The sequence below is a fragment of the Electrona antarctica genome (assembly GCF_951216825.1).
Source record: "Electrona antarctica genome assembly, chromosome: 8".
Taxonomy (NCBI): Eukaryota; Metazoa; Chordata; class Actinopteri; order Myctophiformes; family Myctophidae; genus Electrona; species Electrona antarctica.
In genome coordinates this window covers 9,708,041-9,733,552 of record NC_136789.1, presented here as the reverse complement: position 1 = coordinate 9,733,552, position 25,512 = coordinate 9,708,041, and the positions used below count along the sequence as shown (strand labels likewise).

At 43.7% G+C, this 25,512-nt stretch overlaps 2 protein-coding genes across 3 annotated transcripts in view; one reads left to right on the top strand and one right to left on the bottom strand.

Moving 5' to 3' along the window:
* The window catches only part of LOC306927407 (cell adhesion molecule 1-like), a 350,804-nt gene that overhangs the window by 4,945 nt on the left and 320,347 nt on the right, over positions 1 to 25,512 (bottom strand). For both annotated transcript variants that reach the window (XM_079507131.1, XM_079507132.1), the window contains one exon: positions 22,394 to 22,489. In XM_079507131.1, the coding sequence (XP_079363257.1) occupies positions 22,394 to 22,489 (96 nt within the window). The remainder of the gene's footprint in view (positions 1 to 22,393; positions 22,490 to 25,512) is intronic.
* Positions 1,587 to 2,786, top strand: LOC306928015 (E3 ubiquitin-protein ligase RNF13-like; the record flags this gene model as incomplete). Its single annotated transcript, XM_079507934.1, has 2 exons — positions 1,587 to 2,173; positions 2,513 to 2,786. 2 exons carry the CDS (start codon positions 1,587 to 1,589, stop codon positions 2,784 to 2,786), a joined length of 861 nt encoding a protein of 286 aa, XP_079364060.1.

Below are 25,512 nucleotides of genomic sequence, written 5' to 3'. Positions count from 1 at the left end.
TTTTAAAAAAAAATAAAGTTCTTCCACACGCCAGATTGATCTACCTCCCAGTCCCGGCAGAGTAGTTCCGGAGCAACGGATTGTGTGGCCCTGGTCTTTCCCTATAATGGGACAGATCGAGGGTAGCTACTGGGACGCAAGTCGGGACTTGATCACCCCGGCTGGGTCACCTGAGTGAGGGGTATGTTGCGAGATACGAAACCCTGATGCCCTTGGGATACATCACTGAGGATACGTCCCAGGTGCATCCATGCAATGTTTTTTCGTTCTAGTTCACTGTCGTTCTAGTTCACTGCGTAGATAGTCTGGAGTCTCTGTGTGCATTTCCAAGGGGTGGAGCCTCTGGTGATAAACCTGTATACCGGTTCCTGATTGGTCCCTCACTACTTCAGAGGGAGCTGAAATCCAATCACCACTGAGCGGTGCCACACCAAATATGCAGAGGGCATTTTTTTATTTAATTTATTTTGCAATTGGGAGATTCGTCCGGTTTCAAGGCTACCGCAGAATACTTTGATAATATTTGGAATTTATCCATATCACTTCAGTTTATAGACCTTCTATAATTAGTAAGACGGACTACCAAATGTCCTTGGCAAAAATAACCAATCTACATGGAAAGTACTATTCTCTCAAGACTTCCTCGTGACACATACTGTGTCTTAGGGGAAAGGATTTACATATTTGCGTGCCGTAATATGACAAGGGTGCTTTGGATGAAAAGGTTATTTACAGGGGTGACCTGAGAGAAAAAGGTTTGAGAACCACTGATAGACACAATGACCATTACCATGGAGACACATTTACCGGTACCATGACATCCCTGTCACATAGTGCCGTGTGAGGGGCCTGATGTGACAGGGCCTGACATGGTAACGTCAATTTGACAGCCATTAGTATCATTGGTGACACCTGCAGTGGTGGAAAAAAATTGAATGAAATTGGAATTAAATATCTATCTATAAATGCAATACGTCTGTCTGTATGTACGTGTGTACGGCTGTAATCCACGTAATTCGAGAACTGTTCGCCCCACCGACTTCAAATTCGACACACGCGTTTCGCACCCCCACAGGGAGTCCAGTGCCCGGTGTCGGAGTTGGTCGGACCCACGGTTGTCCAGAACCGCCACGAAAGGCCTCTGCCCGGGCTCTGGATGCCTGACACAGAACTCCATATATGTAAATAAAAGGGACACACAGAGACAGATACAGAAATCTCCATATATGGGCATAAAAGGGACACAGACAGATGGGTGGAACGGATACTCTGACACGGGTACAACGGGTATTGCATAGCCGGGTGGGGCATGGATCTCCAACTTCCATCGTTACCGACTCTGTGTTCTACAGCCGGGCACCGGTTTCGTCCCTTTAAACTAAGGATAGTCGGTGAAATGGATTAGTTCGCTGTTGCACCACTAATAGCATCCGTGACGTCATCCAAATACTACGTCCAATCAGCTCGCAGCTGTGACACGTCGACTCGGCAGAGTTTGGAGATATAAATGAGTGAGCTCCCTGAAAAGTTTATAATTGTTATAGTAGTTTACGGAACTATACCAGTTTACAGAAATCTATAATCTGATGCTGTCGACCACGCGGAATGTCATCGCTGCTGTCCTGCTCCTCGCTGCCCTCAGCCTGATGTCGCCTGCAGCGGGCGACATCCACGCCTACTCGTCCGATGGCGGACGCAGGAACTTCGACGGACTTTCTGCACTTTTCGGCGGCGTCCCACCGGCGGACGGACTGAAGGCCTTCCTCGTCGACGCGCGACTGGAGAACACATGCGAGCCCATGGCCCCCCCACCCCCTGGCCGTGGCGGGAAACTCATTGTCCTCATGGCGCACTCCGGCGGCTGCAGTCACGCTGCTCAGGTTCTCAACGCCCAGAGGGCCGGGTACGGGGCCGCCATTGTTCACGCCATCGACTCTACGTCTGGCGGTCTGACCAGAATGGGACTCACCTGGGAGGTCAGTGTATGGATGCAGATACACATCCCTTCTGTGTCCGTGAGTGAGGAGACGGCCGACTCTCTGAAACGCAACTATACCGATGACAAGGGTGGCCATGTTGTCCTCATGCCTGACGCCAGTCAGAATTCCGCCGCTATCGTCGGTGAGATTGTCACCTTCCTCGGCGGGTTAGGCACCGGCATCGGCGCCGTAGGGTGCTTTGCCACTGCTTTAGCCCAAAGATCGCGGTTAAGCCTGGTAGCGTCACTAATGTCACTGCTGGGAGTCCTAGCTGTCTTGGGCTTGTTGTTTTGGTTCCCTGTGCTCTTTACCATGTGGTTATCCGTAATCCTCTGGTACGCTGGGTTAGAGTCATGGTTGAAGTTGAGCCAAACACGGCGGATAACCCTAGACGAACGTCTGTTAACACTGTTAATGTTCATCATCATCATGGCATGGTCAGTGTGTGTGCCGGCACTTGGGTGGTTATTGCTTTTGGTGTCGGTGGCTTTCTTCGTGTCGGTGCTCTACCTGGTCATCTTCGTGCTCCTCAGGACTCACCTGGCGCTGCGGGCGGACGCCCGGACCATCAAGGAGCTGCGGAAGAAACAAATCCACGAGTACAAGACGGACGACCCGTACGACATGTGCTCCATCTGCCTGGAGGAGTACCAGGAAGGGGAGGAGCTCCGGGTGCTGCCGTGCTCTCACGCCTACCACTCTGTGTGTCTGGAGCCCTGGCTGAGCGACATGATGAAGACCACCTGCCCCCTGTGCGGTCAGGACGTGGCCAACCGGGAGGCGGAAACGGGGGCGGCATTTCCTTAACCTCCTCCATGCATGCTTTCTTCCACAGTGTCCGTCCCCGAGACTGGGAGGTCAGGGTTCAATCCCCCGGCCGGGTCATACCAAAGACTGAATGGTTCCCAATGCCTCCCTGCTTGGCACTCGGCATCAAGGATACAGAGATCTCCATATGGGCATAAAAGGGACACATGTTGTTTATGAATTGAATACATAGGACCCGAATGGAAACCAGACCGCAAGGTCTTTTTTTGTGTGTAATCCTTTGAGACAAAGTACCGTTTAGCATTTCAGTTGAATAAAATATTCAATCAATCAATCCAAACTACCAGAGCTGGAGGTACTGTGGTTGTACTGGTCAGCTCCCAGTTCCATTTACTGTAGCACGGCCTCTGCAGCAGTGAGTAGCCACCCTGACTCTGTTTGACCCGATCTTCTGCCAGCATCATGCCAATAAAAGATCACACCTGTGTGAAGTGAGGGGCGCTCTTATCATCGTACATCATCCATTCATTGTCAATGGAATTTAATATTTGTGTTAGCCTGTTAGGACAAGAATTTATACTATAGCTGAATACGCCCCTCAAAAACAGGTTACTACACACAATTCATAAACCATGCCTCCCATTGCTCAAGTGAATGAAAAAAAGTCTAGGATGAAAATAATAAAATGTGTGCTTGAATTGTTAAAACCACAGCCTCCTCCAGGAGCAACTCAGCGCCCCTTTGAAAAGGCATTGCTTCCAGCACAACACACTTCTCTGTACACCCCTGTTGAGTCTAAACCACCACAAATCAGGGGCGGATCAGCAGCACTGGAAGCTTCTTCTAAATAGGGATCTAAGTAGATAGCAGGCATCTCAGAGGTTCCTGATATGTTAGTTTTTTTAGTGGTATATTGTGAATATGTATTTCATGTATTGGAGTCATGAAGTCATGAAGGTAACAGTTCCAACAGAGAATCCCAGGCTGTCCTTTTGCTGGGCCACCTTAGCTACTTCAAACGGGGGGATCCCGAGGCACCCCAAGGCCTATATTATCCTCCCATCTGGTCCTTGGTGTTCCCTATGGTCTCTTACCAGCTGCATGTGCCCTGAAGCCCTCCTCAGAGCTATACGCTGCATGAAGAGCCATCTGTACTAGATGCATGTTAACTGGCTCATTTCCATGAGCTCTATTCAGCGGCTCTACACCTCCCAGGTGACTGAGCTTTGTACCCTATCCCTAAGGGAGATGCAAGCTACCCACGTAAGAACTCCTTTCAGTTGCTTGTATCCGTGGTCTTGTTCTTTCAATCACGACCCGCATTTCATGGCCATAGGTGAGAGTTGGAAGGAAGATTCGCTGGTAGATCGAGAGCTTTGCCTTCTGGCATAGCACTCTATTTTGTCACAACAGTGCAGTACAGTGAATGAAGCCGTGCGCCTGCTGTGCCCCTTCTCTGTCTGATCTCCTGCACCACTTCATGTAAAAGCTTATGTATATATAAAAGTCACACTCGTGTGAAGTTAGGGGCGCTCTTATCATCATTCATCATCACATTCCGTGCTCAGCCAATCAAATCACCACAAATGTCATTCCAGCCAATCACTTTTGGCCATACCCGAGGCGCGGTGGCGAAAGGTACCCTCACAAAAAACATGCAGTAATCCTGGTCTCTAAACTATACCTCCCCGTGGCCAGCCTAATGGAGGAGAAAGGAACTGGTCGGAATAACGTGTTCCTTCCACGCGCTACGTCCGACCGGGGGAACTCCCCCCTGTCAGGTGAAAATAAGCAGCTTGTAGTCCAAGCCTTGGACTCCTCATAATGTATTGCATTCTTATAGCGCTTTTCCAAGTGCTGCTCAAAGGGCTTTACAATGGTTCATGCATTCATACATTGGGAGGTGAAGCGGCAAGCGTCCTCACTTCCCACATTCACACACCAATGGTGGCAAGCTCACACCGACTAACTCATTGGAGGCAATGTAGGGTTCAGTGTCATGCCCAATGACACTTCGACATGCGGAGGAGGAGCCGGGATTCGAACCGCCGACCCAGGGATCATTGGACGACCTGCTCTGCCTCCTGAGCCATAGCCGACGTCATGCATAGAAGGAAGCATGAGGTCAGTCCGCTGCCTTCCCCAGGTTGGCAGAGGGAGTGTAGCGCCCAGTTGGGTTGCAAAATCGTGGGAAAAAAGAAATCACTTTTGGCATCTTCACTTTTCTGCCCTCCTCAATATGTACTTTGACAATGAAATCATCACTATGGGGTGATCAGCCAATCACAAGCCAATGTTTGTGTTCACACAAACCCTCAAAGCTGGGCATAGAAATGTACCTATGCTAGTATTTCCGGCGTTTTCCCCCATATGATGCAGGCGAGCTCCAACTAATAACATATTTCTCAGAAATACACATTCATATACAGTTTTAAAAGAGGTGTCCACAGGGCGAAACAAAGAACATGACAATTAACCGTGTTATCAATTTGGCAAGGGTGGAACAAGGAACCTTAAGTGGTGCCATAGACAGAGTATCTCATTGTAATGGGATGTGTTGATAAAGGCTTGATGTGAAACAGAGGAACGTCTAATTGGATTCTCTAATCGCTTAATTAAGAATTAATGATTGTAGCTGCATTCCTAGGCCATCTGCAGATACAGGGACAATCAGGAATTCAACAGCATCATGCAGGTGGCCTGTCATGCTATACTTATTAAACTTGGTTAGTAGTGGGATTGTCTCACATAGCAAGACAACTTATTCCACAATCTCAGAGTGCTATATAGTCCTAAAGTCTGGAACTATACAGCTCCCAAAATCAGAATAAGGAAGCTGCCATTTCCGTTCACGAAAATATATTTTAAAATATCTTTTCATTTTATTTTTATGAGGGGCGCTATATTCAGCTAGTGTAGATTTTCGTCTTGCACAAAGATTAAATTCCCATTGACAATGAATGGAGAATTTAAGTCATATGTAGACGAGCAAATCGGCTATTATTGTCCTACACAAAGATTAAATTCCCATTGACAATGAATGGATGATGTACGATGATAAGAGCGTCCCTCACTTCACAAGGGTGTGATTTATTGAGGGGCGCTCCTATATACAGCTTTTGACCCCACACGTCTCAACATTTGCCATTGACAATGAAAGGAGAAATTAGGTCAAATGTCCGCCAAATCTTGTCCGCACACGTCTCGATAATTGCCATTGACAATCAAAGGAGAAATTAGGTATTCTGATTAGCCAGTATGAGATGATGCATGATGATGTACGATGATACGAGTGCCCCTCACTTCACACGGCTGTGATTTTTGAGGGGTGCTAGCCCCTCCAATACACAGGTTTAATGTTTGTTTTTAGTTCAATGTTTGTTTTGGAAACGCATTGACAATGAAGGGAAAATTTACATCATAATGTGTCATTTACATCATATTGTCTCTTTATTGTTAATGTCATTTAATGTTTGTGTTTGTTTTACATCACCATTACATCACCTAATCAACAGTGTTGGGTAACTAACACTACGTAACTTAATATATTACGTAATATATTACCGGAATACGGTAACTTGTAATATAATACATCACTTAACAAAAAAATTGTAATATATTCTAAAAATCTTTCTGTATTACTGCATTACTTTCTGTATTACTTTCTGTCTGTCTGTCTCGTTGCCCGTGGCTCTGTCTTGTGACATTATGTGACAACTGCAGAAGTTAAAGAATTACGTATTTCCGCTCCCCACTAATAGTTCTCAGGTCTGGTGTTTGTCCTCTTTTTTTCTCAGTCGTGTTTTCAAATGGATTTGGCTAGGCGGCCGTTTGGCCTCGCCTTATTGTAGATACGCCACTGGTCTACGTAATGTATAATTTATAATTATACTAAATATTTAATTGTTCGATTTGAGCATTTAAAAAAAAGTAATATGTAATAGTAATATTAATATATTACTCTTGCTCAGACAGTAATATGTAATACAATATATTACTTGACAAATTAAGGTAATAAGTAATAAGAAATATATTCCAAATATAAAGTAATATACCCAACACTGCTAATCAACATGAGTTAGACTTTAATATATTAGCACCCCTCACTTTACACGGGTGGGGAGGAGGCTCCACTTCAGCTTTATTGCTAAAGTCCTCTACATAGTCCGTTTTGTTCCTTGCGTGGGGGAGTCAAACGGACACAAAAAACGCAAGCTTATTTTATACATGTATAATCGATTGCGTTGTTTATGTCGGTATATTATAATATTTAATGTGCAAGCATCTACTCGCCCACTAAATGGCAGCTGTGACACCCCCTGGCACCTGCAGTTGGTCTATTTTATTACATGTGGCGGATGCGATGCGTCAAATATGTTTAGATTGTATAAACTGTACCGACGTGCCACTTTATTTTTTGTTATGAGTTGAGATGTAGTTATAACTGTATATAATGAGTTTTACACTATATCATCAATCGAAGTAGGCTATATACCACTGCCGATCCACAAGCTCACACCACGACAAAGTTTTGCGTCTTTTGCTAGTGCTGTAATCAATTAATCATCGCATTCACATGGGCAGATTGCAGTCTACCATTCATTGTCAAAGGAAGCCGCTAGTGGATGATCATCAGCAACGGAAAACACGGTTTGTTGGTCGCGTCTGTAAACGGTCAAATTGTCACCAAATGGAAGCATAGGATTAGGAGACACACACACTCTCTCCGCTCTAATTCCGCTGAGTTCTCGTCTGAAAAGCAGGGCTGGACTGGGTCAAAAGGCTAACATTTGGCCCAAAAACATATTAAAGCAATGGGGGCAGCCCATTCTTTGGGTGGCCCATTGCCCACTGGACATAACGTCAGTCCAGGCCTGATAATCACCGACGAGTTTGCAAAGCAGTGCTTCGAACGCTGATGTCATGTTGTCCTGTTCCAATGTGATATATACATGCCGATCGTGTTTACGTTTACAACTCAATGTGCCGGCGGAAGTGTTGTCCTCCTCTGCTCTTTCGAGCAGAGGAGGAAAAGCCTTCTTGCTCTCTGCTGCCTCCAGGTGGGCAGGGTGTCCTCGACGCAAGGTACGCAACGCAAGCAATATGGTTGCGCAGGCTCGGGATCAGATCTCAACCCGACGGAACGAGACGGATCACATAACTGACGCAACGCAAGGGAGAAATTTCTCTCACCCTGCGTCGTATTCTTGCGTCGATTACGTTCGACTCTGCAAGGCACTTTACTCATGATAGAGCTTCCGTTGCTCCAGACTGTATGGCAGACGCATTTGAAAATTGCGAGAGGCAACAGTCTGGCCACGTGAGTCTAGTATTGACCGGCCACGTCATTCTGACTCAGACATAACCATAAACAAACGCGATACGCCCATATATAGGCATGTCACTATATCAGATATAACCATAAACAAACCCGATGCGCCCATATATGGAGGTCCGGTTGTCCAGAGCCACAGCTATGCCCATGGTCAAATGTCTGAATGAATGAATGAATGAATGAATGAAACACTGCCGTAGCTCCTTACGGCCTGCACCAATCGCTCCGACTTTTCACACAGGCATTGACCATAATATTACGAAGGTCTTAACGAAGCCCTTTTTTTCACTTCAACAAATATTGATTAATAATTAATGTATTAAAATTTCCCATTGATTTACATGGGAAAATGCGAAAACTCACATCAAGTATTTTTCTCTCAGAAACCGTCGGAGCTACAGTTCATAGGGAGGTTCATAATAATTATTAAAATTAATGTAATGAAGATTTACATCAGTCGGCCGGTCATGGTGGTGCTATAACAGCCCACTTTACATTTCGCCTTATAACTCTTGAACCATATGTCGTAAAATCTAAATTTCGTTGCGTTGGGATAGATTTTCCGCCATTTTTACTTTTCTTCAAAACACACCTTTTGGTCTTCCACCTACAGCTTTTGTGCACAATAAAAACGGTACACATGATCTCTGGACCTACTGTATCCGATTAAAACACCACAGGCAGAATTTTCATAGTCCGGATCGTTCGACTGTAATCGTCGTTCAAAGTTAGTGGGAGGGGCCTGTTTTACAAAAAATGACACAAATCACCAACCGAATGTTCAATCTACCCCAAATTTAATTCACATGTTGAGGGTGGTTTAATCAACGGAGAGCCCAAAGCAATTCCAGTTTCATCCTCCAATGCGGAATTTAAAAACGTTTATTGCAAAAACATGCGTAGCCTACGAACATATTGCGAGACAGAACAATTCCCTCCCAATCAGTAATGTGATCTATTACATCGCATTACCCCCACTGTACATAATTTGGTGTTCATATATTCAGAACGGGTAAGGTCTAGTACTTATTCACTGTAATTAATTAATTATTATTATTATTATTATTATTATTTTATTTTTTTAACCAACACACAAACGTAAAGGTTGTTCAATAGCATTGATTAATGGGGGGGGGGGGGGGGGGGGGGGACTTCTTTGGACTAATAGGAGTGCAAAATTTCACACCAATCAGTACAGCGGTCCCTGAGATTAGCTGCTCAGCTGAGACAATGAGAAATAAATCAGTAATAGGTGGATTTTTGTTGAGTATTATTAAAAATGTATAAAGCAATTAAATTTAAGTTTATGGTTAAATGCTTTAGTTTAAAAACGCCAGAAACATGAAAGCTGCCATAGAATCGAATAGAATCAATAAGCTATCTAAACACAGTCATTAGCAGCTGTCCCAAAACAAGCCATAGGTAGTATTAAAGCTACATATTAATGATTTGTATTGAATTCCTATGAAAAGGATCTGAGGCTGCTTTCAAAAAAGAAAAAACTAAAACATTACATACATATGTTGGTAACAGATCGACAATGTAATATCTCTTTTGGACACTGAGGACAGTGAATAGTATGATTTAGTCAATGAATAAGCATGTCTAATGGTCTATAATGAAAGATTGTGGGGAAGATGGAAATAATATCAATCAATGCAGAGCTCATGGGGCGGTTCTTTTGTGACTGTCCTAATTAGTTGCAAGCCTTTTGTCCACAAAGTGAATTTCAGATTGGATGTGCTATGAAGCTCACCATCTCATCATGAAAAGAAAATGTTCCAACTCATTGCCAATGAGCCCAGAGTGGCATATCTCATTGGAAACCTAAATGGCGCTATTCATCTTTATCAAGATGTTATATATAAAAGCACATAGCAATTCATACTCAAACCAATTAAACCATATCAAGGTACCTTCTAATAATGGCTTTGGTGGTATCAATGGTGAGTGATCATAATGCTGAATTCAACAAAGCAACAATGGAAACCAGCGTCATGAAGGCACCCCACATATACGCCTCCCCCATCCCCTCAAACCTGTATCACCTGTAACGCCGGCACACCTCTGAGTATAAAGAAGATGCTGTATTGTATGCATGTAGGATAGGAAACATGTAAATTATGAAAAGCCGAAGTCATTAGAGAATGTATCATGAGCAAATATACTTATATGTTTCAATGAATCACTTACAGACGACTAAAGCAGCTGCTACAGAAAGCTCCATAAACAACGTTATTCTCTCCTCAGCATCCACAATCAAATAATTCACAGTGCCGGTTCTCTTTCCCCTGGAGAAGGCAGTGTATAGAGCTGGCCATGAGGCAGGTACAGTTGATGCCAACCCCCTGGAGAAGGCAGTGTATAGAGCTGGCCATGAGGCAGGTACAGTTGATGCCAACACATTCATTATCTTGCCACTGAAAGCCAACATGTCAGAATCGTCTCTCTGCTATACCGTCTGGGTGTAAAGGTCCCAGGCCAGCAGCTCAGTCCTCCTGGTGATGTGCTGGCAGTGCTGCTTTAACCACCCTCTGTAGAGCTTTGATGTGTGTTGTGAGTATGATAGGTGCATCTTCCATACCAAGCAGTTGACATTGGTGCCCAATGCCCATGTAATGTGATGTGACCAGCTCAGGTCCTCCCAGAGGAACCTGAAGCTGCTCACTTTCCACTGCAGCCCTGTCGATGTGCATGTGCTCTCTGCACCTCCCTGTGTAGATTGTACATGCACGCAGTAGGGCGGGCCCCTTGTGGCCATAATTTGGGTCAATTAGGGACTCTTTATGCAAGGTGACGGTGTACAAATATTATGCAAATTGAAAGGGGGGAAAATACCCTGTTCAAAGGCCTGACTGAGCACTTGACTGAGCAATATGTTGTGCCAAGTGTGGAGGCAATTGGACAACTGATGTGGGAATGCAGGAGGGCACGCACACAAATACCATGCATGGCTTTTCAATTATAGTAGTGAGGTGAGGTGATCTGGGGAAAAAAATATCTATGACCTGAGTGCTGTGTATAATTATGCTATTATTAACACGTCATTGTAGCAAATAACACTTTTCAAAAACTGATCTCTGCTCAGCACAGCTACACCACCTGGTGCAACCATCCAAAAAATGACTCCTATAAATGCTGAAAATGCAAAAGATAGTATAAAGCACTGATCCATCGCTAGCCACCTGGCATGTGAGTGGCCAGTGAAAACCTGGCTGTTTCGGGTAACAACACATTCACAATATCTCAGTGCAATCTTGGTACAGCATAGCCTACAAGGCACATTCTTGAATACCGATTCATATCTATTAATATATTATGTCGGCTTTCATCGGAGAGTTCATGCATCATGATCTATGGCTTCCCAGGTGACTGTAACAGAATTTGTATGTTTCGATGAAAACAGGCAAAAAAAAGGGGCATATCGCTGAGTTATTAGAGCGAAAAATGATACACAATGTCAGATAAAACAGCAAACAAATCAAGTAAACAAACGGCAGGCAGTTTTTGTTTGGTGCTGGGTCCTTTCTGGTTTGCATAAACAGAACCGTAATGTGAAGACATTATACTGTGTCACTGCCCACTAGTGAAAAGACATGCAACATTTCCCAGGATAGGCAGCGTGGTACAGTAACTGGAGACTGTGCACCAGTGATCAGTCACTAGCCTGTCGTGTGCATGCAACAGCAACAGGGAATAAGTGAAAAACAAAGCAAAACAAAAGTAAGGCTGCGTGTCCTCTGGGAACCTCATTGTCACAGCGATGGCTTGTTTCTGTTGTCGTTTCAAATGGGAAGGACGTGTGAGCCGGAACGTTTGAGTTTTTTGGCGGAAGATTGGCATGTTTTCAGGGCGTTTTCAATAGGGGCGACAGGAACCACGCCAGATGAGTCCCCGACACAAGCCTCTATTTACGGCTGCTGGACACTGACAGAGGTCCCCAGCAGACACAGAGCCTCGAAGTAAGGAAAGAAGAGATACCAACCATGAGCTGCGGGTTCAGTGCTGGGCGCCGTGTCTGAGCACACGAGGAGAGAAGTTGGAGGAGCACAAGGAGGAGGAGGGAGGTGGTGGTTGTGGAGGAGGGAGGTGTGGAGCAAGAGTAGCGACATGCAAATAAAAAGAGAAATGAGGGAGGGAGGTAGGGGGGGGGGGGGAGTGGGACAGGAGGAGAAAACAAAATGACACCCATAAGCAAGCATTCAATAGACCAGAACACCACAAAAGACATAAGGCTTAAGGGAAATCAAAGGAAACCAAAGGCAGTGCAGAGATAACACACACACACACACACACACACACACACACACACACACACACACACACACACACACACACACACACACACACACACACACACACACACACACACACACACACAGTTAAACCTGGAGGTGATTGTGGTTACTGCGATCATGGATAGGCTGCGTCAACTTGGGATTCAATTTAACGGTTACAGTTCCACTTTTACACTCTCCGAGTTAATATAACACTCCACGTTTTGCTTTGAATCAAGAGAAAATATCGTCATTGCCTAATTGGGAGCCAACGGTAATACTGTAAGTTTATAGTTTTAAATGAATTCATTGAAAATATTTGTGTAAGGTTGTGAACTGAATTATACCCCTTTTACAAACCTTGATGTGGACGACTCGGTAGCACAATCTGTGAATGGGGGAACTGGCATCATGGTCTACACATGCTGCACGCACACTCTAGTGCAGTGGTCCCCAAAGTGGGGTCCTGGGACCCCCAGGGGTCCTTGAGGGAGTTCCAGGGGGTCCACAGCTAAATGATAGTTTGGAACCAAAATGATCCATTTGTACACTCTTACAATATAAATTGGGGGCCCCAGAGATAGAAATGCCATTAAATGGGGGTTAAAATATTCTCTCATGGGGGTCCTTGGCATATTTTTCAAATGGGGGTTCCGCGGGTCAATTAGTGTCAATTTGGGGATCATTAACATGAAAAAGTTGGGGAACCACTGCTCTAGTGCACCTCATGGCATATAGGGAGTCCCAAAACAGGCAATTAAAGGTCTTCTTCTGTGATTCAATCCATTTTGTCTGATACGTTGATTGTTTATCATTAAAATACATTTGCATTGTGACTATGAGCAGTGCAGTCCTTCATTTAAAGCACCGTTTTTCCCCACAGACATTCTGAGGAACAACAATGGCAGTGACCATGGTGAGTGTACGTCTGTAATCCAAGGTTGTTTGAAAACAAACCTGCACCATGCTCCACTTCCTAGTATTTTGCTTGCAAATGTAGTCTTTGTCTGAGATCTAAAGTGGATGACCTGAAATAGAGGGTTGCAATCTGAGATTTGAGCAATCGGATTTGCCAACTTTCTGTGTGTCGCAGAGACATGGATGGAAGGGGTTGCGATTAATTAAACAGATGCAATACACACAAATCACAAAACCGGAGAGCCCAGGGCATGCATGCACCGAAGCATGGTACGCAATATAACGCAATTGAATTCCTTATTTTGAGCAAATAATACCTAAATGTCTTATATTGCTCTGCTCATTTTGGTGCCCCCTCAGGGACATGGTATACAGGCGCGTAGTAGCGGCCCTGGCTGTGACCGTCCTAGCAGAAACCACTAGAAGCCCATAATTGGCCCTTGTGTAGTAAAATAACTGGTGGAGCATGGCTGGAGGTGATCCAGCAGAATGCTAGGGACGCCCATGGGTATTGCCCTTTGGGCAAAACCCAAGGATTGTCCAAAGGCAGCGATGAGGAAAATGCTGAACAAAACATCATCTGGCCATATCTGCAGTTTGTTGGCCACCTAATCTAGCGTTCATAGGACTTTGTGCTTTTAAAAAACATCTCTGTACTAGTGTATCTTGGTACTGGGATGGAAACACGTCACACTGTAAGTACCCTCCAGTAGTGAAGGAAATAGCAGCAGGGGACGGGACTCTGCTGTGTTCAAGGATTGCCATATGCTTCCATAAACACTTGTCTGAGAGATGCCCGCTTGCTGATAAAAGTAGCCCGTCAGAAAAATGGCTTTTAACAGTTTGATTCATTGCTTTAAATTGTTTAATCAAACGATATACTGTAGACCCTGCTTAATACGCTATACCCGACATTTGTTTTATGTGTTTAATTTGCCGTATTTTAATAATTAAAAAGAAACTCCGTCTTTGCCGCGGACCTGGTGAAGAGACCTTCATGTTATGATGACGAAACCGGAAATCAACCCATGCGCTGGGCTGCTAGGGCTTCTGGGAAATTGAGGCCAATGCAAGTGAACGGGGGGTTTGTCTGGACTACAACGCCTCGTGGAGGCGGATCTTGTGCCTTACCATCATGGCCGCTGGTGCTGCCGAGCATAACAAACGGACGAACCATTTTTCGCCGGATTTTCACGGATCAAAAGCCCAAAGAGCGTATGCTCTAAAGGTAATAAAACAATCTCGGCAGCGTAGAATATTTGATTAAAATGCGGGTAGAGCGTGATAAGGAGTAGAACTGTTAATCTCATTACTATTACAGTATGTCTTACAGTATATATTTTCAAGTACTGTAGGCGACACTTTGGCAACTAGGCCTAGCTCATGGCGTTTTGGTGTGTTTATTGTATGGTATTCTCAATACGCTCTCTCTTTAGATGTAGACCAGCTTTGATAATCACTTTAAGAAACTTTTGCAGGACAGTCTTCATTTGCATTTTGGTGTATGGACAGCTAAATATAGCTTGTACAGAAGCTTCACATTTATTTAACTTCCTCGTTTCACTTTATATGTGTCGAGTCTAAGACAGCCCTGCATTAGAGAGTGAGGATGCTTGCACTGTGCTACCATGTCACTCTCTTGGGAGCGGCAGGCGAACACTATCCTTCAGGCTCGCCCTTCGATGGAACGCCACCAGGGCCTCCGAACAAACAGGATGCCATCTTAAAACAGAAGACCTACTCTTATTGTCTCTGTGGGGACTGGGGAGTGATTGAAACCTCTGAGGGCCCCTACAGTCTAACAGCTCCTTTAAGATGAGACACTTTGTAGTCTGTGTTAAGTAATGCCACAGGCATGGACAGTTGTTCAGCATAATGGCTTGAAGCAGGCACTTATAAGTCATTTTGACACAGCACTTTCATTTTTTTTTATTCTTTGCTGCTTTCTGAACAGAAGAACATAACGCTGTTAAGCTCTGTTCTCTTTCAGGGCTGATTTTGTGTGCGATCACCTCTGGGAGGCTTGGAAGTTGAGGCTGTCATAAAAGCCACATTTATTTCTCACATTTAACTTCAAGATTGTTTGAAAATAGCAGCTCTACAAGCTTGTAAATCATATACATTATACAGGTTTAAGGTGCTTATGGGGCCAAGTCGCTCATTTCTCTCACAAAACCCCTGGATGAAACCCTGTTGAAATGAATCAAACGCCTGCACACTCGAAAGGGGTGAGGGGGGTGGGGGGGTGGTCTTACCTTTCAGCTTGTTTCACTATCTTAAGTGCTTGGATCATATTTCCATTGTTTAACTCTTTTTCTGCAACCGTGTGGCCACAGATGGTAGGTAGCTTTTGCCAAGATGATTTGAAGAGATTACTACTTTTTCACATCCGGTTTCTCTGCTCGCAGACCTCCATTGTAAGAAATGGCTTATGTTAGCATTAGCTCACGCCGTTTATCTTTCGCCAGAAACGTTAAGATTACTAATTAAACGAAGCAAAGCTGTCTCATCGTGAAGTGATAATAATGCGTCTGTCTCCACATATGTTCAATCCCAGAGGCTGCGAGACCTGTTCACCGACCGTTATACTCCAGGTGACAGCTGTGCGGGGCCCTTTCAGGAAAGTGACCTCGTTGTCCTCGTCTGCCCCTCGGCATCTGAAACCTTACAGGGCAACTGAAGCAGCGCAGGTGTCCTCCTCACTGACATCAGCGGAAAATAATGAGGCGCATGTGACTCCATGACTTACTGCTATGCCTCTCACGTCTTTTTGCAGTGGTGGACAGTAACTAAGTGCATTTACTTGAGTATTGTACTGTGCACTTGGGAGTATTTGTACTTACTTTGGATACTACTGTATGACTTTCACTCAACTACATTTCAATGGCAAATATTGTACTTTTGACTCCACTACATTTCTAGGAGGGGAAAAAAGTACATGAATGAATTAACAAACTTAAGCCGTGTTCCAATCTACAAGCTCTCGCATTACAATAGCCATGGTTCACATGACGCTCGTACTTCACGAGCGTCATGGCTTAACTTCCGCCTGTTTTACGCGATCGCTACATTTACATTGTAAACGTGTACATAAACATTATAAACATTCAGATTCCAAATATAAAGTACTCGCTACATGTGCCACGGGTGTTAGAAATTTGCTGGGACAGCGATTAGCATTGCTGCATCCCGCGTTGTTTAATAAAAAGCTTTTTATATTGCGTAAAACAGGCTGCAGTTGCGCCATGACTGTCATGATAATCATGACAGTCATGTTTCAGGGCTACCATTACAACAGTGTGACCTTGTAGATCATCTGCTATTTTCACTATTCATAGTTTTTTGAAAATGTACGGAAAATCTTGGAATATTTTTGGGAAAATGTCTACTTTTTAACAGTATTACTGCATAACCTGCGTTCCCCGCTATTTAATCCAATATTCTACGCTGCCGAGATTGTTTTATTACCTTTAGAGCATACGCTGAAGTATTTACAGCTTTCAACCACGAAAATCCGGCGAAAAATAGTTTGATGGGTTGTTATGATCAGAAGCACCAGTGGCCATGACAATGCGAAACAAAACCACCCTGCACAGCATGTTGTAGTCTAAACAAACGGCCCGTTCACATGCATTGGGCTCAATTTCCCAGAAGCCCTAGCAGCCCAGAGGATGACTTGATTTCGGGTTTCGTCATCATAACGCGACGGCCTCCAGGACAAATCCACTATTTCTTTTTACTTATTTTAAAACGGCGAATTAAATGCATTACACAAATAGCGGGTTTAGCGTATTACGTGTGGTGGAACCCTGGATTAAACAATTAGCCACCGTCAAAGTGTTAATACCGCAATGCATTGATATTAAAAGGAAAATATACTTGTAATACTTTTTAATACTTCATTATTTTTAAAAGCATATACTCCAGTACAAGTACAAATTTGCTTAAACAACTTTCACTCGTAGTGGAGTCATGTTTGAACAGGTGTATATATATAATCTATATTTCAGCGTCCATCTCTACTTGGACGCAAGTACTGGGGTTGAACATTGTCCATCTGTGTCTTTCTGTGACTGGCACTGGCAGATATTGTGTCTGTTTCATACGCACACAGAAATGTATAGATTATTAATATCCAAAGGTGTGAAGGTTGCATAGCGACTTGAATATCTAGTAATAACGGGTGCAGTACTTAGTTTAGACAGTTTTTGGTTTAGACTAGTCATTGGTTAGACCAGTTATTAGTCCTACAACTACAACCTATCTCAAACCCTCACCCTAAACCTAACCTCCCACGGGGCAGCACACCTAAACCTAACCTTGGTCCTTAACCCATGTCTAACCAATGACCAGTCTAAACTAAGTATGCACCCCGTAATAACACATTTGCTAAAACTGGACCACAGGACTGACAACATGTTAGCAAATTGCCTGCGGATCATACCCAGTGTGATCCCTGCCTACCAGAAGCTGTCATTCTCTCAATTTATAATTGATATACTGACCAAGTACATGAATGAGCCATGTCATTGAATATTGTGAGACTGTGAATTCAAAATAGCAGATTTGCAATTATTGTGCTGGAAGGGTGAGTGATCTGGTCATTAAAGGTCATTAAATTCTGTATTTTATCTATTTTTTCCCAGGTACGTGATATATGGACGTCGCCGCTAGGTGGCGTCATATCCCAGGTCCGTATATATACGTATCCCAACATTCCGGTTCCTATAGCAACGCCCCACCGTTCCAACTATGGGATTGCAAATATAATCATAGTGCAAACCAGTTGAAAGAAAGATTTTCAAACCTCTATAAATCCTACTCTAGAATCGCTGTCCTTGGTGGATTTTCTGCCATCCACATTTCGGATTTAATTTGTGCCTTTGTACCGCGACGCTGCCGCCATGTAAAAGCTTCTGACGAAAGGTGCTTGTGTGTGTGCGTGTTCCAATGTGTAGCGAGTGTATGTAGTGAGTGTGTGTGTGTGTGTGTGTGTGTGTGGGGGGGGGGGGGGGGGGGGGGGGGGGGGGGGGGTGAACGCGTATGCTGGCACTGGGAACTGGGGTTTATGCTAACAGCTAGCGGTAGAGATAGAGTTAACATATTGTCGCTGTCGGACATATCTCCATATTTCAACTTTTCATGATGGCCATATACAGTGTCATGAAAAAAATAGTAACAAAAGTAGCTGAAATATACAAGCGCATCACGTTTCGGCACATTGTAAGTTTGTAGATCTGCTATTTTAGCTATTTATTTATATATGTTTAACCTACAGTATGAAAAGTATTATCAAAAGCTTGTGACTAAATAAAAATGTAATTGAATCCATTGGAACAGTATTGCAGAGTCAAACTGCTGACGTTTACTCACTAGCAATAATAATACAGTATATGTACCATCTCCAAGACATTTTACTTGCTAAAGGCCATTGAGTGTGTGTGTGCGCGCATGTGTGTGTGTGTGTGTGTGTGTGTGTGTGTGTGTGTGTGTGTGTGTGTGTGTGAGTGTGTGTGTGTGTGGGGCTGCCTTGCTGATGCAATCTTGTCCGCTTTAAGAGTTTCATCTCCCATCTCCTTTTGGTTATTATTGAACACATCACTCTCCAATGTGACAATATAGCTCCACATAAAGATGATGTGTTGGCCTGCAGTCCAGTGTTTGCATAAAGGCACTATAAATCCCAATGCATGCTCTTCTCTCAGGCTGTGTATCAAATGACTGCAGTTATTGTATTACCATTGACCTTACTGTATACTGAATTAGCCATTGCTGGCTCAACTGTAGTGTACGTTGAAGTGATTAAGAGACTAAACAGGAGTACGTTTCATATTGAAACCCTCATGTGTGACTGATTGTTGATGGACAGAGGTGGGAGTTGGGCATGGTGTGTTGGGAGGGCAGTTTGATTAGTTATAATTGGGAAATACTGGCTCACCAGATGGTGTTCATGCAATTTAAGCCTCTGACACAAACCATTTCATATTTGCTTCACTTCTGTTGCTGTTCCCGTTTTGTTGTCCCATTTAGTTAGTGTTAAAAAAAAAATCACAAGGTTCAATGAAATGAATGTCCGTCGTATGTATTGGCATTTCATCAATACAAAGTATTATTTATCATCAGAACAGATTCCATGAATTATGAATTAATTTAGATTTTGTGTGGACTGTGGATCATTAGTTGTAGTTCTCCATATAGTGTGGAGGTGGTAAGAGAAATAATTGTGTAGGAGGAGGATCGCTGGATTCTCTAAAGCAATTTATTTATATACTTAAAGCCCCCTATTAGCCCTGATTGCCAAAGAGTCTAGCGATGCCCGATGATTGGAGATCTCCGCCTACCGATCATCTGGGGACTTCTAAAAGCAAGCTAAATGATTTAGTAAATAATGAACACATTTTTGTTATTTTAACATGTATATTTTTCTTTCTTTTTTTACGATAAAATCCCAATGATACCCATCCCTAGTCATGAGTATCCACGTCAGGGGTCCTGAGTACACAGCAGCTGTATCTAATACAAAGTCTACTGTCTTAAAATTCAGCCCCTTGGCACAGTGCGCCTTACCCAGATTATACACCATTTCATTTAGCAAAAGTGCCATTGGACCTAGTCCCCAAGGCACGTGTGCGATATGCTTTCTGCCATGCACCATAGACTGTTTAAATGGGGCCCTATAATTGTTTTCCCTCCAGTTTTAACAATGAAAGATGGAAAGCATTTAGAGACTGACTTGTGTGAGTCTACCAAAGAGATAATGAACTCCTGCTCTGAGCACAGAGCACTGTGTATCTGGATGAAACATGCATTATTCTACTTCCTGTGTGACACAGATGGGAGAGAAGGCAAAAGGTGGACAAAGGAATAAAGAGCCTTCTCAATACCCTGGAGGGTTTTTAGGCATTCTCCCTCACAGTCCACTAAATCCATGTGTATCTTTTTAATTCTTTTGGGAGTGAAAACAAACAAAAGCCCAGTCAACACTGCTACAGACAGACTGAACCATGAGATCCTGGAAACTGACAATGGACCTGAATCTTGATTTGAATTTGAACAAAAAGAACAAAATAATAATAATAAAAAACTACAATAATAATAATAATAATAATAATAATAATAATAATAATAATAATAATAATTAATAATAATAATAAAGCACCTTTTCTCTCGACATAGGCGTTATTTTTGCAGTGTAAATGGCAATGTAGCCATTTCCAAATGTAATAATAATCAAAGTCTACAAAGTAACTAAACTAAAGTTTTCAAATAATTGTAGTGGAGTAAAAGTACAATATTTGCCTCTGAGATGTAGTGGAGTAGAAGTAAAAGTATTAGAAATTGGAAATATATGTTTAGTACAATACCTCCAATTTATACTTAAGTGAATGTACTTAGTTACTTTCCACCATTGGTTTGTGGATGAATGGAATCAACTAGCAGAGCACGTTATGGCCTGCGCCCTGCTTCCTTCCATCCACGTAAACATCAATAATTGAATCAAGGGCTGAAGAGGATGAGAGGGTTTCTAGGATAATGCAAGTGGTTCGTTTTCAATCAGAAATACCGACACTATGCAGCCCACATAACTCAGTGTAAAAATAAATACTACACTCGAGCACTGGTGCATACCCACCCTTCTTCTCTCCGCCTGTTTAGAAGACCCGGGATGTGAACATTATGGGTGCTATTTTCGACCAAAGTCCCTAAACCTGCTATTTGGGGATTTAGCATTGCGCATTCCTGTGCAAAAGTTGCTATCTTGGGACACCAGCCTTAAACAGCTGTGTTAGCCATTACATTATGCATACAGTAGGTGTGGTTTGGGCGCTACAATATTAAAACCAATCACTGTACCAGATGCCATTGCCTTTAAGAGAAGACTGCACAAGCCATCGTCCCCAGTGCAATCTTATGCCCTCTCCCTCTGCCTGTCATTAATGGCACGCCTGTGTCGAAGGTGTGTTCTGTATTAATTAAACACACGCTGCAGCCACACTGAGGCGCCGATAACATATGACATTACACCCGATGTTTGCTTCCTTACCCTCTGGCCTTTGACTGGCTCACTAAAACCATATTTGATAGACATAAGTGTCAGCTACATGTTACTGATTGATTAGTGTGAATACCATCATGTACACCGTGCGGCACAAATCATCAGATAGAGAAAGAGAGAGAGAGAGAGAGAGAGAGAGAGAGAGAGAGAGAGAAAGAGAATGAACCATGTCTGTGTTATGTCAGGAGGGCAGGTTGCTGTGACAGGTTGCACTGACAGCAATGCAGAGAGAGAGAGTAGAGCCTCATGGTTATTACTATCAGGACTTCCAATCTTATGAGGCATGCGTACACACACACACACACACACACACACACACACACACACACACACACACACACACACACACACACACACACACACACACACACACACACACACACACACACACACACACACACACACACACACACACACACACACACAAGCTAGCAAACAAAAACAAAGAATGAATAAATACATTCACAGCACATGACATTGTTCCATGGAGCTGGATGTACACCGGGGAACCTGGCAGAATATCGATGTTCACACAAAGAAAATAACCTGAAAGCGAGGTGACATGGAGATGATGGCATATGCCGGTTACCCGATGTGGCACTGGGAATGAAAGGCTCAGATGCGCACACCCCCCACGCACGCACGCACGCACGCACGCACGCACGCACGCACGCACGCACGCACGCACACACGGTTGAGTTCAGGGTCCTGGGTCCTTGAGGGGATTCCACCAGCTAAATGACTGATATGAACCTATAAAAGGACCCGTAAATGCCATCTGGTTCCATATGTGAACTCTCAAGAGTTGTGAGGATTCGTGGCCTAATATATACCAAACTGGCGGTCCTTGAAATGAGAGAGAACCAATGGTTTAGGTTAGCGTTTTCGGATGTTATCAGATGATTTAATCTCTATCATCGGCCATGCAAAGGAGCCAGTATGGACATTTCCTACATATTGACATTGTTGCCAGCAATTGTCCGACGTCGTGTTTGGCGCGTTGTCCGAGGTGGTGCCTGTGGTGTAGGTATAGGTAGGGGTTCAGGTGGTGATACTGTACCTTGACTGGCCTCAGGGTAGGAGATGGTGGTGGTGGTGGAGGTGGTGGAGGTGGAGGTGGTGGCTGTGGTGGGTATAGGGGTTGTGGTGGGAGCATCTGAATGAGGAGACACATACATGACAACATGCGGGACGCAAATGAGCGGACAAAAAATGTATCAAATGAAAATAAAAACATATAGAGATAAAACAATGGCAGGATATGAAGGGAGAGCAACAGGCAGAGTGTGATGGTAGCTTCCTCGTTGTTTGATACATGACCAACAGCCTGTGCGGTTCTGCCTCTGTGGTGTGTGTGTGTACTTTCACCAAAATTATAATAAGGAAGGTGTGTGTGTGTGTGTGACTGTGTGACTGTGTGTGTGTGTGTGCGTGTGTGTGTGTGTGTGTGTGTGTGTGTACACTAGATGCCACATATACGGAGGTGAGGCTGCAGCCAGTTGTCTCGTAGTGCAGCTGGAAGTTGATTGGGTTTTTTAATTTTTAATACGTACATGTCTACCAGCACGCAGTGAACCGGGGGAATGTAAAATTAACTACACCCGGCAAGCGGTCGGCTGTTGGGAGCGATTAAACGTGTACAGACAACTCGTACCAGTGTAATACTCATGCTGTCATTATTAACAACTTGTCAAACAAAGTGCGCCAGTGCATGCTTCATGTCGTCCTGGGCAGACGAGGCTGTTGGTGACAATATCGATGAGGTTGCAAACCCATCACGACTCAAACACAAAGCTCAAACACAAAGCAAAGGATTCAATGTAGAAAAAAGAAACACAGGTACAGTATAAGACCGATAACAGCAGAGGGAACCTATCGGAGCAAATAAACTTGAAAAACAAACGCCACGTGAGGTTCTGGAAGGTTGGCGGGGGCCAGGTTGGTACACAGGCTTTGGCTGGAGGCCATTTCTTCCTCCCCATGTAGTTCTTTTCCTTTTTACTTCATTAGCCCAGGCTGTACTCCTCTATAGGGCCAGTAACCACAGGGGGATATCAACACTGACATTTTCCCTGTCGGAGCAGTAGGGCTGCATTGATAAGGAGCTGCAGGCAGCAGTGGCTGCTTAGAAGCCTCCCATGCTGCTCTGATTGGCCGGGAATGGACAGGAATGCCGCCGGGGGTTATTATTAAGAGACGCCGATAAATAGGTCACTCTGGAGGCTGATTAGGAGGAAGATCGCTCAGCGGTTTAATGAAAATAAAAGCAATATAATTTAGTATAAGTGAGGAGAAGGGAAAAGATTAGTACCGTATGAAGAAAAAGAGGCAGAGATATGACGTATAATTAGGTTATAAAAGAGGATTCCATGGCAAATAAATGTGACCACACATACTGCATGCACTAAATAAATACACATCAAAAACAATGAATAAATGCATGTCCCGGCCAGTTGAGAAAAGGTATTAACCCTGTCTTCAGCTGATCAGTATCCAAATACTTCTTGATGCACAGATGCATTTTTAATCCATGTTCCACTCTTTTAAATGCAGGCTTGAGAAGCACAAGGTTGAGTTGTGCAATGTAAGGAGAGAGAGAGAGAGAGAGAGAGAGAGAGAGAGAGAGAGAGAGAGAGAGAGAGGGGACACAGCTTGTGCCGAGAGCTGACAAACTCCAGCTCAGCAGTGGTGCTGCCTAATTGGATCTATCCTGTCATGAACTGTGAGGGTCCAGCAGATGTTTGGGATCATCAGTGTCAATAGCTCATTAAATACGTATCAATGAAAAAATAAATAAAAGGAAAGGTACTGCTACACTGCCTGAATATGTGCCGTTTTATTATTCTTTGTGTCTTGGTGATACAGTTTATCAAAGCACACCGGAGCTCATTGACTTTCAAATGTGACAGGGCTGCATGTACTTTTCCACCTGCTGACTCATAAGAGGTTTGCTTGTTTCATGTCATTGGATCAGTATTTCACTTCTAAGTGAATTACGCAACAGACAGGAAGCTCTGAGACCAAGCAGGTGCTCTATCACACGTGCACAAGATGTAGTTGGAACTGGGTTAAAACAGTCATTGACCAAAAGCTACAAGAATAATTATCCTTAGAAAGCTGCAAAGTATCATCTGACTGATCGAGTGATCAATGCATACAGTAGCAGAGATGCAGGGACTCAAACTTACAGATAAAGATAAAATTAACATTATGAGTTCTATTTTTGAAGGAAGCACATTTTCAATGACCAGTGAGAACTCTGAGCACTATACTGTAATCAATTGCCTTTGGAAATAAACCTGAATTTCAGTTAATCAAACAGGAAGGTTGTTATTATAGGCAATGTGCCGTTTGTCTTTTTTCTTACTTATTCTTTCATTCACAGTGACCAAGTAACAAAGAACACTGTCAAATGGATGTCATTTGTATTGTTCACTTACAGGGAATATGAGTATTTTTAATCAAAGCTTGTCTACTAAAGGCTTTATGCCTGGATATACTGTAGTGTATAATGCAGGAGAGAACAGCAATTTAGCCACCCACGTTGGTGAATTTGAAGAAATGTCTCTCAGTGACTTTCTCAGTGTGTTCTGCAAATGTTTTTCCTCACAAATTGCAGGATCTGGTGTGTTCCACAGACAATAATACTATTTGTATGTTTTTTGTAAATGAATGATGTGAGAAGGAGGAAAAGTGTACAGGGTCATAATAACCTCACAGTGAGCTAGCCTGGCATGGCCAAAATAATAGGGCATTTCTTTCTGTCTGGTTTCCAGGCTAACAGTGAGCTGTTGTAATGGACATGATTGGCTGATAAGCAAATATTTAAACTCCAGCTGATGACATTAAGTGACACCTCCTCTTTCTAACCTCATTTCTCGCAACATGTTGTCACTGCGTGTTGTTGTCACATGTTGTCAAACAGGACAGAGACTCTTCCAGTCTGCTGCACTATGCAGCACATGCGCAATTCTTGGACCGATATGGAAATGTTGGGCCGATTACCGATACCGATGTTTAAAATAGCAATTTGGCCGATAGCTGCTACCGTATTAGATGTCTCCACCAGGCCGAAGGCTTGGGCCACCAGGAGGCCACAACCTGACCTGCCCTGGTGGAGACTTGTGCCCGAGGGGCACTTTATCTAGTTTATTTTGTTTTGGTTGTTATTTAAACCAG